The sequence below is a fragment of the Euphorbia lathyris genome, chromosome 9 (assembly GCF_963576675.1).
Source record: "Euphorbia lathyris chromosome 9, ddEupLath1.1, whole genome shotgun sequence".
In the NCBI taxonomy this organism is placed as follows: domain Eukaryota; kingdom Viridiplantae; phylum Streptophyta; class Magnoliopsida; order Malpighiales; family Euphorbiaceae; genus Euphorbia; species Euphorbia lathyris.
The window spans coordinates 1448863-1464156 of NC_088918.1; the positions used below are offsets into that span (position 1 = coordinate 1448863).

Here is a 15294-nt window from a genome sequence, read left to right on the forward strand (position 1 = left end):
CAATTAATTTTTTATTTCAAAATAAATCTATTTAATTTAAGTTAAATGTTATAAATTATAATATTTAAAGTAGAATTTTAATTATAATGGGAAATAATTGGGGATCCGTCGTGGATTCCCCATCGGGGATTAACGGAACAGGGTCGGGGATCCCTGTCCCGTTAATCCGAACCTCCTAAATTATTATAAACATATTATATAACTTATTGTTAATATACTAATCTAAAAATGACAAATTGTTTAAAAATAGTAACATAATTTCTTATATTTTAAAAGTTATCATTAATATAATCATAATAAAATTACGATACAAAATCGAAATTCTAAAAATGTTATGTTACGAAATTTTTTGGATTTGGTTTAAGATTACTTTTTTTAACACGAACCCAAAAATAATAAGACATGAACACGACTCAAAGACAATAATTATTACAATGCTTAAAATAATATATGCATTAACTTGTTCAAAGTTTACAAGCTTAATGGGATAATGTCAACAAGTACATTAAACCATCACTAGGGTAGTGTTGGCGTTATGATATCATGACATGCTCCCCTATCGCTAACCAAATCCACAAATGGTACTAATGAAAACAAAGTAAGATATATCTACAAGAATTTAAATATTAAAATTTTTGTGAGAGGGTGTTTGGTTAAAATTCCGGAATCAAAATGTGGTAAAACAGAATCGGAATAGATGACTTTTTTATTCATTTTGTTTGATTCAAATCGAAAACATATTCTCCTTAAAATTGGTTGGTTCTTTATGATCATAATTAGAGTGAACACAATATTTTGAGTACATGTCACTGCTTCAAAAAAATGTCCTCGCGATAGCTCTTCGAAAACTTCTGCTCCAACATGATTGCTCTTCAAAAACTTCTGATGTCATGGAAGCTCTAACATTAAGCATTGGAAGGAACAGAACAGGAAGCATCTGAATTGCAGACATTGGATTGAACGGGACCACTGGTCAAAGATATCCAAATTCCAAGCCTTTTGGAACACTCTCGGGATACAGATAACCCAATCGAATTGTCCGTTTCGCCTATTGTGTTTGCCTTTGGTCTGTCATATTATAGACTTTATGGACATGATATAGAAAATAGGCAAATCTCACATGAAAGAAGACTGGAAAGAGTAGAGCAATTTGCTCTGGCACTGTTCGCTGCTGCTGCCACCAATTACTTCTCACTGCAGAACAAGATTGGCGGAGAGAGCTTTCGTGCTTTTTATAGAGGCGAACTTCTACATAATCACAAATCACATTTTAAGAGATAGGTTAATACAGACACAAATCATATCAGTAACATATTCCAAATTGTTCACAATCAGGCCACCTAAGATTACAAAAGGACTATTACCACATTTTAAGCTTCATTCTGTTACACTTATTGAAAACTACTCTGAATTATTGCTAATGACGTATTTCTCTGCTGCCATGGTGCGCTATTACAATAGATTACATACCAAAATACAAACAAACTATCTTAGTGGGACTAATTTGTTACGAATTTGTTTAGTAGCATTTTTCCATGAACTGATCACAGTGCTATGGTGTTGAGCATGAAATCCACCATGTAAATGGTCAAAGAGAGCTAGGTCCATTTTTCATAAATTCATAACCTAAAAAGCTTATTATGTAAAATATTGTTAACCTATGATTTCAGATGATCGGATTTCGTTTTTTTAGCTACCAAATTACTATGTTCCTCTTCTCCAGTTTCACAAGACATGCTAAGTAAACTGTGAGGACTCTTACCTCTCAAAAGACAGGTAGCAGAATCACAATCCAACTGATAAAGCCTTATGGCACTGCAAAATCAACTTGTTAGTGTGCCTACTTGTCCCTATCTATTTCAACCTCTGAAATTTTTTTTCTCTTTTAAGATCATATGAAACAAAATGAAGTTCAGTTATCTTTTTAAAACCGACCTCAAACTTCAGTCATCACAAGTGCAATTCACCCTATGTACATAAGAAAGTTCATTTTCTCTAAAAAGTTTATATTTGTAAAATAAAATAAAATTGTATGTTTGAAATTGCATCTTTATTAGTTCAACAACAATTTCTTATATGTCAAATATGACTATATAGATTAGAAACGGTGTCAAACCAAAAAAATGTAATTTCAGATACGAGTAAACCAAGTAATGGTTTTCATCGAATTTAAAGTTCATAGCTAACGTGCTATTAACCAGGACTCAACATATATGATTTAGATAGAATGTTCAATATCTCCAATTAAAATCCAAAGATCAAGAAGTAAAATAACCAGAAATACAGTTAATTCAAAATTATTAAGACCTTTCTCCAATGAACTTACCAGGAGTTAATCCAAGTGGTGGCTGCCTGAACAGGACTCTAGCCGCTGCCGCTGCCCGAAAATATGTTCTCGCCAAAGGGTCCACTGGAGTGCTGAAGCTCGCAGTCATATCGCAGTTGGTTTGCATACGAGTGTGCGGACTTGGCTATCCTTCAATCCCATTTCAATGGCCTCATAAGTGCTCCTCTTGCTGCATTTTGGGGCTCCAAGAATTGGCTTGCTGTGCTCCAGTACAATTTCTCTTTCTCCTGATAGTAGGGGACAAGTTTCGCTTTCAGAACAACAGGAATGGAATGATGTACAGAAAATGACATCCAAATGTTTGAGATAGAAGAGAGAGGAATTAAGATTTTCACCGAGTTTTCTTCCTCAAACTTCATCACTGACAATCAATCAAACACCGAAAATAGGGAAAGAAAGACCATTTTTTAACAAAGTAAGAATGGAACAAAAATAATACTCAATGTTTCATGTCTAACAAGAGAAAGGCAGTGTCTCAAAATGAGTTACAAAGAAAAATAGATATAGCTTCAATTAAGCAGATGATGAATTTGATCCAAGTGATTCTACAGCTATGACATAAAAATGCTAAATCTATAAAACTGAATAGCTAATTGTACATTTACAACCTCAAAATTTGCTTTGTGAAACTAAAAAATGAAAATTAAGAACAGAACAAAACCAAAATAAGGAAAAGTATAAAATCCAGCTACTAAATAGGCAATATATAATATAATTCACCAATGTTTAACATCCAAGTGATTCTACAACTATGAATCACTTGATCTTAGGAGATAAAAAAAATGTGAACAAACTAGTCAGTAATATGAAGGTGACTCCTTGTTGGTTGAGTGGAAATTCAATGTCATCCTTTTTCATACCAAAAAACAAAAAAAGAAGCATTGAAATTTTACATTTCTACAAAATCCTTCATACTTTAATTGCAAAGATATTATTACTATTACTAATATCTACTCTATATATCTAGGATTCACAGACACTAATCACTTTTGCTCATTTTTGCTATTACTACTAACATGCAGGTCATTCTATTCACAGGTTTTTCGCCCCAGTAAATGAGATTAATAACAGTGCGAAAATTTGATTATAAAGTCGTAGTCAATGAGTTTATCTTCTTAATATAAGAGAAAAGAAAACTAAAACTAATAACACGTCTTCACATACCCGAAGGGCTTTCTCTCAACAATATAAGATAACTGGCCAGCTGTATAAAAGCCTTCTCGGGTCTATGAGCATCTTCTCTTCGAGAGTGCACGTGTCCTTCAAACACATCAGAGAGGCTAGACAAGGCAATCTATTCAAATTAAGAAAAGCTGGTTTCATTAGTACTGCTTCGAATACATCTTCGAATACATGAGATCTCAATCCTCAGTAAAAATCGGTTCGTTGAGGCACTGTGGAATCTACAAATGCTATTTTGTTGGTGAAATAGTCACTTTATATTTGAAATTGAATCTTTATTAGCTCAACAACAGTTTTTTAAATGCCAAATTATATGACTATATAGATTAGAAACTGTAAAAGCTAGTGTCAAACTAAAAAAATGTAATTTCAGATACAAATAAAGAAATGATGGTTCTAATAATGTATTATTAAACAGGACTCAATATAGATGATTTAGATAGAATGTCAATGTTCAATATCTCCAATTAAGATATCATAAACTTGATCAACAAAAATCCAAAGGTCAGGGACCCTCATCCTACATATCTCTTTAATTCCCAATTCAGATTCAAGCATGTGAATAGAATAAATCTCTTATGTTTTGTCATCATCGTACACAAATTTCAAACCTTAGATTCATATACTTAAGAAGTTCCAAACTATTGCAATCAAACCAACTGATTGCTTGCTGTTTCTAAGCAAATAAGCTAAACTTTTCCTGGTACAGTAAAACCTCTATATAGGAATACGTTTGGGACCGGACAATTTGTATAACAATTGGGAGGTTATTCTTATATAGAGTTTGGTACCCAAAAAAAAAAATCAACACTTAAAGTTTATAAATTTAACAACAATAAGAACTCTCTAATTTTTATTATTCAAAAAGTAATTATGCAACGTTGTTTGACACATTGGAATTTGTGTGCCAACTCATATTTAATCTCAATAATTTTTAAATTTTTTAATAAATTTTGTTTAAATCCTTAATACATATATACATTATTTACATAATTATTCCTATATAGAGGTATAGTTTCTAAAGATGGGACTTGGATTATGTATAACAATTAACATTTGGGAGGTTATTCTTATTTATAACCGGCCCAAGTTGGGACCGAAATTTTTTATAACAAATTGGAGGTTATTCTTATATAGAGTATTCCTATATAGAGGTTTTACTGTAACTATTAATTTTAGTTTGACTTCAATATTGTTTTAAAACACATTCAAGAAGTAAAATAACCAGAAATAGAGTTAATTCAACACAAAGCAAGCAATTATAAAAATTATTAAGGCCTCTCTCCAATGAACTTACCACGAGTTAATCCAAGTGGTGGCTCCCTGAGCAGGACTCTAGCCGCTGCTGCTGCCCCAAAATATGTTCTCGCCAAAGGGTCCATTAGAGTGCCGAAGCTCACTGCTGTTTCAAATACGAGTGTGTGTACTTTGGCTAGCCTTGAATCCCATTTCAATGGCCTCATTCTAAGTGCTGCTCTTTCTACATTTTGGGGCCCCAAGAATTGGCTCGCTGTGCTCCAGTTTCTCTTTCTGCATATAGCAGAGACAAAAGGCATGTTACAGATTAACAAATGCTTATGATAAAACTTTCAATTGAGATTCAAATGTTACTCCTCATAAAGTACAATATACACTGTTCATATACTTTACCATGTAAACTAAACATGAATTAGAAATTACACTCCGCAATTAGATTCTGAACTGTAAGGTCAATGTTTTTAAGATCTGATATAAACTCGGACCCATAGTTTTAAAAAGCGAAAGGCGAGTCAAGGCGACAAGGGAAAAAAATCGCCTTGAGGCGAGGCGACGGCCTCTCGCATATGAGGCGACAAAAAATTAGAAAATCAAATAAAATAAAATTAACTCAATAAAAACTAGTAGTACTTAAGGATTTAATTTCTAAACTTGTAAACAAAAATAACTTCAAGTCTAATAATAAAGTGCTAATTCTTCAATCAAAATAGCATAACATCAAGCATCTACCTAGTGTACTTGAAGATTATTGATCATGTTTGGCAAGAGGAGTTCCATAGTCCTCTTTATGCAGCTGCACGTTATCTTAACCCATCTTTATTTTATAACCCCAGTTTCTCCTCCAATAAAGTTGTCCAAAAAGGTTTACTTGATTGTATAGAAACACCTTAGAACCTAATTTGTCTGCTCAAGTTACAATCACAAGTCAGATAAAATTCTACAAGGAAGCTGTGGGAAGCAGAAACTCGGTGGTGGAGGAGAAGAAGAGAGAGCCGTTGGAGTTTTTGGGGGGTGTCTGTGTCTGTCTCTTTAATTTTATCGGGCTGTTCTGTTGTCTTTTTGGTTTTAATATAAATTAGGGTTTTTTTTTCAAAGAAAAGGCTGACTTATCGCCACACCTGCAAGAGGCGATCGCCTCTCGCCTCAGACCGCCTCTCGCCTGAGAGGGTGAGGCGATCGCCTCTTGCAGGTAAGCCGCCTTCCATTCTGGAAGGCGGTGGGGTGATCGCCTCTGTTGCCTCTCGCCTGAGGCGACAGAGGCGATCGCCTTTTTAAACTATGCTCGGACTAAGGAGATGAAGGACATAAACAAACTCACCTATATTTGAAATGTGATTTATCCCATTGGCCAAGACATCTGCACAGCCACAGCCACAGGGGCAAACTTGTCTCCAAATTAGCAACCACATCAGTCATACATGGCCCTGCTTGTGCCTTCCAAATCCACGCAATGATCGAAGTGCAGTATATGCCACAAGCTCCACTACCTCTGCTTCATTGAGCTCGGGAAGGCCAACTTGAGGATCTAAAACCTCTACCAATCTTGGGATGCAACGTGAAGTAATTCGTGGCAGTACCAAGCTGTGCCAGAGAAAATGCAATCTCCTGTTATGCAAGGTTAGACTGTTTTCTGCATGGTGTCCATAAAGTCTACAATATAGGAGACCAAATGCCAACACAATAGGCCAAACGGACACTCAGATAAGGACTTATGATACATAAATTTGTAGGCTATTGATACAAAAATACATTGAAAGATGCCACTAAGTAATCCAACAGTATCAGCAAAAGTTCCAAAAGGTTTGGAATTTGGATATGGGTAATAAAACCGACGTATCAACCCCTTCTTCATCAAAGAAACTCGTGAAAGACAATAACATACCCAATTCTACCTCATTTCTCATAATTATAATAACTATTCAAATCCAGAAATCTGTCATTTGAAATTCTTGTGTATCCAAATAGAGAGTAAATACTAACCTTTGTGCCTTGTCACTGCTACAATCAACTTCTTCTTCAACACATAATTATTTGGATTCACTCTTTGTCCTTGGACTATAACAACCAAAACACAAAACCATGTCTGTTCCAAGCTTTCCTTTTGCTAGTTTATCAAGTAAAAATTGGACAAGAAAGAAAAAAGAAATATGAACAACAAACTCGACTTTTTATTCATTTTATCTTTTGGTCCCACAGGGTATAGTCTTTCAATAAGGCGTGGATTAGCCTAACCATGTCAGTAAATATTGGCTAGGAATTTAGATAAAACCGAAGTCTTAATTTTGTCCCTTGTAAGCATGCCCAGTTATACTAATGAGAAAAAAGAGTATCCCATATGAAATTAAATGTAGTAAGGGAGCTTTCCATGGAAATAACCTTCACGGCAGCAGAGAATAAACACAAAATTGTCTTCTTGCTGTTGATTTTAGTTTTTCAGAACAATTAAAATATCAGCTTGTGCTGGTGGAATAATTAAGACCACAAACAAAGGCATTTTGAAGAGTCAAATTTTAGTACCAGAAGGAAAGTCATAACAACTAATTAATCTATTACCAAAACAAAAAAACTTGAAGATTAACTTGCTTATGGGTTTTGGTTTCTGCCACAAAATTTGATACTAACTAATTGTACATGTAAGACTTCATGAAACTAAAAAAATAAGAATTGAGAAGAGGGAATAACAAAGATAACGAATCGAAAAGTACAAATTCAGCAACTAAATAGGAAATATATAATTCTATCAATATTTAAGATCCAAGTGATTCTACAACTATGAATCACTTAACCTTAGGATATAAAAAACATGAACAAACTAGTCAATTACTATATAAAATGTGCTCAATCTCACTAACCAACAGCGAGCCACATCACAAAAAGAAAGCCTGGTCTGAGAATACAAAACCTTCGCTAATTCGCCACAAAGCACATAGGATCAACATAAGCGCCTACTTCAATAGCTATGCATCACCATATACTGACACAAGACTTTCAAGACAAAGAATTGGACCCTTCCAAGTAGAATCCTTGTCTATTTTAACCTTCCCAAAACGCTTGTCTTTAAGATCATATGAAATCATACCGGGCATACCCATATCAAGCAGAATCTTATTTCCTCTCTTTAAATATCCCAAAACTTTCGCAGACTTAAACCAATATATGTCAAGCAATATGGGTTCTGTAACAGAGTATAACTTTCTCCAAGTAAACAGATCGACTCCTTCCTTCTCCCTGATATATAAATAAGCCTGAGGCAGCGGAGTAGCAGAAAAATAGCTAATGCAAAGAGAGCCTTCTAATACATGCAATCTCATTGAAACTCCATCCAATGACTTTATTGAGCAAAGAGGTTGAGGCACCACAGAAAAAGTCTCTTTCCTAGTGTCAAATGCCACAATCTCGGATTGACATTTGTTGTTGCTGAAAAGATCGAATAACCAGTGAAGACTGCCATCTCTGCTAAAGTAACCAGTTCCAAAATCTTGAAAACTACCCACATAAGGGAAATCCTTAGCCTTTCTCCAAATGTTTGATTTCAACCCATAAATCCACACTTCCATTTCAATGTCAAATCTAAATTCAAATTCAATCTTCTGCTGAGTAAGTAAAATAAAAAAAGCCACAAAGTCATCAACAGAGTCATCATAACCCAAACCCGACATAATTATAGATTGGACTGCGAAAGGGAAATCAGGAAGATGCCTATACTGGTGGGTGGATGGATTCCACAGAGCAAGTCCGAATTTAGGGAAATTAGAAAGATACCTACAGTGGCGGGTGGATGGACTCCTCAGAGCAATTGCTAATTCAGCTCGACTCAAGAGAATCAAACCGTTGCAGTAACCGTAGACTTTCTTCCAAGAGGATGAGACTGATCTTCCAAGGTGTATAATCTCTTCTTCCACATCCAAATCCACATCACAAACTTGAAAATTCTTCCACGACCGGTCCTGGAAAATTAGCTTGCGGTGATTGAAGTTTTGAAAAGACCTACTGAGATGGGAATTGACAAAATCAGAGCTGTCGATGATTTCGCATAGAGGTTTAGAAAGACATCTAAAACGCTTCAGAGACTTCACCGGCAACCACAGCAGTATTTCGACGAATAACTCTTCCGGAAGTTCCGCCATTGCTGCCGCTCACACCGATTTCAGTCGAAGGAAGTGTGATTAAAATTATATTTAGGGTTAAAATCTTAAAGAGGAATAGGAAACATTGAAGATTTGAATTTTCCATTCCTTGAATTTGGAAAGTTTGCACAAATTTAGGAGGGAGTAACCTAAACGAATTTAGGAAAGAAGAGGAAATTTAGGTTAAACGAACGTTTAGAGGGAACATCCCATTGATTACCTCCTTCTATAAATATATTTAATTTTTAAATTCTATTTAATAAAAAGTAAATAATTATAAGGTTATTTTAGAAAAAATAATAATTATAAGGTCCTGTTTTTACATAATATATTTATTTTTTTCCCGACTAAATAGTCCTAATGTTTAAATAATTAATGGTTATATTAGACTAAAAAAACTAAAACATTAAAATTACCATGTATTCTCTATTTTGATTATTAAATATTTAACATAAAAAAATTAAATATTTATTTTTCTATTTTATATAATTATAAACTTTAATGTAGTAGGATAGAACTTATTTATTAGAAAAATGACTAAAAAGTATTTTAAAATTAAAAAGGCCTATATAAAATTGTAAAATTTGTTTTTTTATCTCCAATAAACTAGGAAACCAATAAAAAAAATGATAAATTATAAAAAAATAATAATATTATTAATTTAAAGATATTATATTAAAAATAATAAAAAAAAATTATACTTTTTATACTTTTTATATATGAAAGTATTATTTCATTATTTATCCTCTTAATTTTTTTTATTATTTTTTTTACTTTAAAAAAATAATAAAAAAAATTAAGAGGATAAATAATGAAATAATATTTTCATATATAAAAAGTATAAAAACAAATTAAAAAATTAAAGAGTTGATTAAAATAAAATTTAGAATAATAAATTTTAAGTAAAAAAGATTTTATAATGGTTTATCTTTTTTAAATGTCATTTTTTATATTTATTGCTTTTTTGTTCCATTTTTTCTATTGTAACGATTCATTGTTCCTCTTATGTCCTTGTCGATCTTAGATTCATAGCTACAGTTTTAATTTTTTCTCTTTTCGTTTGATTTTACTTAAGATAGTGGTTTAAGAAAAAATTTAGGCTAAATATATAATTGAGATTTTAAAGTTTCAAGGTTTTAAGAATTGAACTCTTAATTATTTATTTTTCCAGATTAAATATTTGAATTTAAATTTTTACACACATTGAATTTCTCAGTAACGACCATCATAGTTAAGCCGTTAGAGAATGACTCAAAATGCGTAAAAATTGAAGGTCATAGGCTTAATCAATAAAAGTTCTAAAATTCAGGGCATAATCAAGAAAGTTATAAAGATAAATGGCTTATGACTTTACCAGTAACAAAAAGAAAAACATTAATTGGAGAAACTCAATTTATTATAAGTTAATTAATATAAGATTTATGTATATGACGTAAATTAAAATTGGTAAAACAAATGATAAGAAAATAAATCATACATGTCACCTCTTTTTCCCTTATCTTTTATAGACAACCTCAAAACAAATGCATTCTACATAAGAAATGGTTTTACCCATAACGTTTACAAGTAGTTAATAGCAGTCAGTTTATAAAATTTTCCGTAGGTGGGATAAGATTGATCTTGTTTGAAAACATTTTGTGTTAGACTTTACCATTTCATACAATTTTGTTTTTGGTAGAAACGAAAGCTAAAAGCCCAAAAACAAAACAGAAAAACAACACAATAAGAAAAACAAATTAACTGGAAACCAATCTCCTAGATGAAGACCACTTCAATCTTTAAAGGGGATTTTATATAGGTCTGCAGGAGGCACACTATAATCGTGATGATCCAAGGTAAGAGATCCTATGAAATTCGTCATCTAGTTAGTTGCACGGTTTCATTCTCGAAAAGTGAACAAATTTAACCTTACAATCCTTATCCTTGATTTGCTTGCAATGATGAATAATCCATCCCAACGGATGGTTCACCTCAATCTGATCTATTATGAAACAAATAATTGTAGTTGAATCTAGCTTAAAAATCACTTGCTTAAACTCTATACCCCAAGCCGCTTTCAGTCCAAAGTAAATCCCCCAAATCTCGGCTAAAACAGTTGTGCAAATACCAAGATTAGCCACAAAACCCCCTATTGACCATGATGATCCTGAATAATCCCTCTCATAGAAGCAACCCCGAGATTTTCTTTACTAGCTCTGACTGTATTCCCCTTTCCCAAAGAATCATCAAACGGTACCCAACAAGTCAAACCATTTTCCTTTCTACTCACAACTCTAATAAGTAACAACCTATTAGCTTCCACGATTTCGTGAGCCCGGACTAAAATGGAATTTTCCGAGCGCCTAAAAAATCCATCCCTTCAAACACAAATTGGTTACACCATCTCCAACCCCACCAGACACATACTGCAAAAAAAACACAGACCATTGGATCATTCCAATTGAAAAATCAGCTTCGACGTTTTCTTGCACCCAGTCTGAATAGAAAATCGAGAAGAAACGGTCATGAGCTGTTTGGGGGACCAGTTTGGACCAAACTGATTTCATGCATTATTGTGTCTTAGGATATGTAGTTGGGACTCCGGTGACGAGCAATAGAAAACTTGTAGAGAGATGCCACACTCTTCTAATTTCGTTGCACAATATACCATTGTGATAAACTAGTCAGATAAAGGGGTTTGGATTGGATGCCTAGCTAGTTCTCGGTTCGATCGATCGAACCGGTTGGTCTGGTTTGAGCCTGATAACATTGCATATTACATTAAAATTCAACTTATTTATTAAATGGGTTGACTCGTTTAACCCGATTCACTAAATATAATTAAAAATTAAATCATAAAAATGTAAAAGTGAAATTTGGAAAAAAACATGTTAAAAAAAGGAAAACGCGAAATGTGAACAAAGGCGTAACTAATGGTATCAGGGATGGGTCCCGACAGCCAGGGGCGTTGGTAGCCCGTGACTTCTGTCACTGTCTCTAAACTCAAGTTCTTATAATTTTTTACGTTAGTCGTATATCTACACTTCAAAAAAACTATTAAAAGCATATTTTTTTCCATTTTTTATAATTAAATACTAGACATGTTCATCGACAAGATGATCCGCTCATCCCGTCCAAGCCCACTCTTTATAAGTTGGGTTTGGACATATATATTTAGTAATCGGTTTGACCCGACTCAAGCTCGACTAAGCCTGAACATATATTGGGCATGAACATATATTAGATTGCGCTTGGAATTTATCTTACAACCCAGCCCAACCCAACCTGAAATTCATATATTAACATATAATTATAATTAAGTTAGGGTGTTGCTATTATAATCGAATAACTTCAATTGTTATTTACTTTAATTGAAATTTGTTCCTAAACCCTAAGCATTTCCATTATTATTTACTCTAATCATTTCGTTATTATTTACTCTAATCCGATTATTATTTACTCTAATACGTTCTTATTTACTATCAATTTCAATACTTACCTCAAATAAATTCACACTAATATTCTAATTATTTACACTAATTGATGTCAATTAATGAAAAATAAATACAAATTTAACACAAAAACAACAATCAGACATTTCGGTAACTCAGTAGAGACATTTTTTCAATTTCGGCTCCCCCAAAGGGAGGCCAACAGAAAAAACGACTCCTTTTTAAAATCCCCCCCGTCTCCATAAGAGGGAGGCGTTTTTTGTGACCGCCTACAAAGGGCAGGCGGTCTTGATTTCCACATGCCCTTTGGCCAGGCCGAAAACGTAACTGCCTGCCCTTCGAACTGCTTGCCTTTTGGGTAGGTGGAAAATGAGTTCCGTCTCCCATTTCGGAGACGTAACTCGTGTTTTCGAACCAAAAACCTGAAGAAGAAAAATGTACCTTGCCATGAATCGACCCTTTTTCTTTAGCCGGTCTCATTCCTGGCATGATTTTCGTTCCGAAATGTGATTTTGAGAGAGATTAGAGAGTTGAGAGATTATGAATGAGAGGATGAGAGTTTTTGAGATACATATATCAAAATTATCAAATTAGAGGCGGTAACTAGTAAAACGGGGTTTCTTTATTTATGTTACTTTGAGTTTTGCTGGTCCGGAGGTGCCAGCCCAGCTGGGATCATTGAGATACTCCTCAACTAATAAAATAAACTAGTAAAATGGGAAAGTGAATAGCAATTCGCTTAAGTTAAGGTTAATTAATTATACTGTCATAGTTTGGGTAAATTATATCCATGGCCATTGAACTTTACCTATTTTTACATTATGGCTACTGAACTGCATTTCTTCTCGGTATGGTCACTGAACTTTATATTTTTTAACACCGGTGGCCACTCAACGCCTCAAAACGACCGTTCACGGCTAAAAATAAAAAAGGGAAAAGTACAAAAATAAACCTTGTGATTACACCTGTTTTCGAACAATACCCACGTGGTTTAAAAGTTTGCAAAATGGTACCTTGAGGTTCATTCCGTTAGCAAACACATACCAAATTGACTAACGGTGTTAAAAGTCAAAAGGAAAAGAATTAATTTAGTCCTTATACTTATTTATTTTATAAATTAAGCTCCATTATTATCTAATTATCACAAACAAACCCCAAAATAAAAATAAAAATCAATTACACCATCTTCTCCATATCTTTTTAATTTTTTATTTTTCTTCCCATTTCTCTCTCTTATCTCTCTCCTCTTTCTTAATTTGTTTCTAAAAATCAATTTGAATTTTGCTAATTAAAAAAAAAAAAAAAAAAAAAAAAAAAAGTATACACGAACTGAAACTACTCTCAAGCCTACTTTAATCCCCTCCATTACCATTCTTGAATTTAATGGCTGCTCAGCCATCATAAGCCAAGCTAGAATTGGAACTCCTGCACATATGCTTTCAATTGTTGAATTCCATCCACAATGCCTTAAGAACCCTTCCACACTTTTGTGCATTAATATCTCCATTTGATCCATCCATTCTTTCACTACAATCCCTCTTCCCTTCACCGATTCTTCAAAAGCATCTCCTAATTCCAAATCACTGATTTTCCTTGTCACCCACAAAAAATTTACCATGGATTCCTCCAACACGATTGCTATTTCCTTGAGCTGATCATCTGAGATGTCTGCCTGAGATCCAAATGCAACGTATAGGACTGGCTTACCTTCAATTAGTTTCTCATCTAGCCACTTAATCCAACTAGGTTTCTCATTTTCTACGAATTTTGGCGTCTTAGCTAGGTAGAAGGGTCCAGTACAGAAGGTCTTCTTTGGTTGCATATGTTGGTTCAAATGGTTGGGTTCGAGTTCATAGAAGAAGCTATTTGATACAAAACCATAACTAATAGAATATGACATCAAAACATTGAACATGAAATCAGAAAATGGAGTCTCTTTTTGTTGTTCAAAGTCTCTAAATTGGGACTCAAAATCATTTCTTGTAATCTTGATCCATGGAAAATCAGGCAAAGTGATTAAATCATCATTTGATTCAGGCCCTAACAAAAGCCTATTCTCTCTTACGCATTTCGACAAACAAGTGGCGTAATTAGACATACCAGAAAATACCAATCTTGGTATCCCAAATTTTGCAGCGAATTCAGCAGTCCACCAGAGAATGCAGTTGGAGACCAGAAAATTGACACTAGGGAGCTTTTCAAGTTCCTTCTCGAATTCAGGTTGCATTAATGCGGTAGCAAGAACGAACGGAGGAAACAATGGCATGGAAGGGAGCTTGCTCTGAATGCAGGACGGAATCCCTGATACATTTTCAGGGAAGGGAAGCCGAAGATTTTCAGTTCGTGTATATTTTGTTTTCAATGGATTAGCAAAATTCAATTGATTTTAGAAACAAATTAAGAAAGATGAGAGAGATAAGAGAGAGAAAGGAGAAAAATAAAAGATTAAAAAGAGATGAAGAAATGGTGTAATTGATTTTTATTTTTATTTTGGGGTTTGTTTGTGATAATTAGATAATAAAGGGGCTTAATTTATAAAATAAATAAATAGATGGACTAAATGAACTCTTTTCCCTTTGACTTTTAACACCGTTAGTCAATTTGGTATGTGTTTGCTAACAGAATGAACCTCAAGGTACCATTTTGCAAACTTTTAAACCACATGGGTGTTGTTCGAAAACAGGTATAACCACAAGGTTTATTTTTGTACTTTTCCCAATAAAAAATCCAAAACATTAATAATATTCTAAAGAGCTTTATTCTTGAAAATTTTCGTTTTGGAGTCATTTAGGTGTTGTTTGGTTAGGAGAGAGAAAGTGGTTTTTTAGAGAGAGAAAACTCCAAAGAAATGTGATTTTCGAAAATAAAAAATGTGATTTCATGGTAAATATCGTTATGAACAACTTTAATTCTTGAATATTTTCATTTTAAGATCGTTAACAGTCATTTT

The 15294-nt window shown here is 33.6% G+C and overlaps 2 protein-coding genes across 5 annotated transcripts; both read right to left on the reverse strand.

Moving 5' to 3' along the window:
• Window positions 1-551: 551 nt before the first annotated feature.
• LOC136206030 (uncharacterized) lies at window positions 552-7355 on the reverse strand. Of its 4 annotated transcripts, none has more exons than XR_010676179.1 (4): window positions 6105-7355; window positions 4827-5059; window positions 2327-2574; window positions 552-1248 (listed from the first exon to the last, which is right to left on the reverse strand). XR_010676179.1 is itself a non-coding variant. In XM_065996927.1 (3 exons), the coding sequence occupies exons 1-3, from the start codon at window positions 6200-6202 to the stop codon at window positions 2432-2434; spliced, it is 474 nt and encodes a 157-aa protein (XP_065852999.1). In that variant the 5' UTR covers window positions 6203-7355; the 3' UTR covers window positions 552-2431. The 4 variants fall into 4 exon arrangements, 1 of the variants encoding a protein (XP_065852999.1); XR_010676180.1 differs by adding an exon at window positions 3512-3641 and having other exon boundaries at window positions 552-2574; XR_010676181.1 differs by lacking the exons at window positions 552-1248; window positions 2327-2574 and adding exons at window positions 2670-2708; window positions 3512-3641.
• Window positions 7356-11255: 3900 nt separating this feature from the next.
• On the reverse strand, window positions 11256-14685 carry LOC136205969 (UDP-glycosyltransferase 90A1-like; the record flags this gene model as incomplete). The annotated part of the gene is made up of 2 exons (XM_065996847.1): window positions 11256-11318; window positions 13669-14685. Coding segments are annotated over 2 exons (1080 nt in total), but the record flags the coding sequence as incomplete, so codon positions are not given.
• Between the last annotated feature and the right edge of the window lie 609 nt (window positions 14686-15294).

Bases quoted from the DNA above. Each gene is read 5' to 3' on its own strand.
- LOC136206030 (XM_065996927.1), bottom strand. From the start codon at position 6,202: ATGACTGATGTGGTTGCTAATTTGGAGACAAGTTTGCCCCTGTGGCTG. The intron at 5,060-6,104 runs GTGAGTTTGTTT...TGCTATATGCAG, and splicing joins AAATCACATTTCAAATATAG to AAAGAGAAACTGGAGCACAG. The intron at 2,575-4,826 runs GTAAGTTCATTG...CCCTACTATCAG, and splicing joins ACCACTTGGATTAACTCGTG to GAGAAAGAGAAATTGTACTG.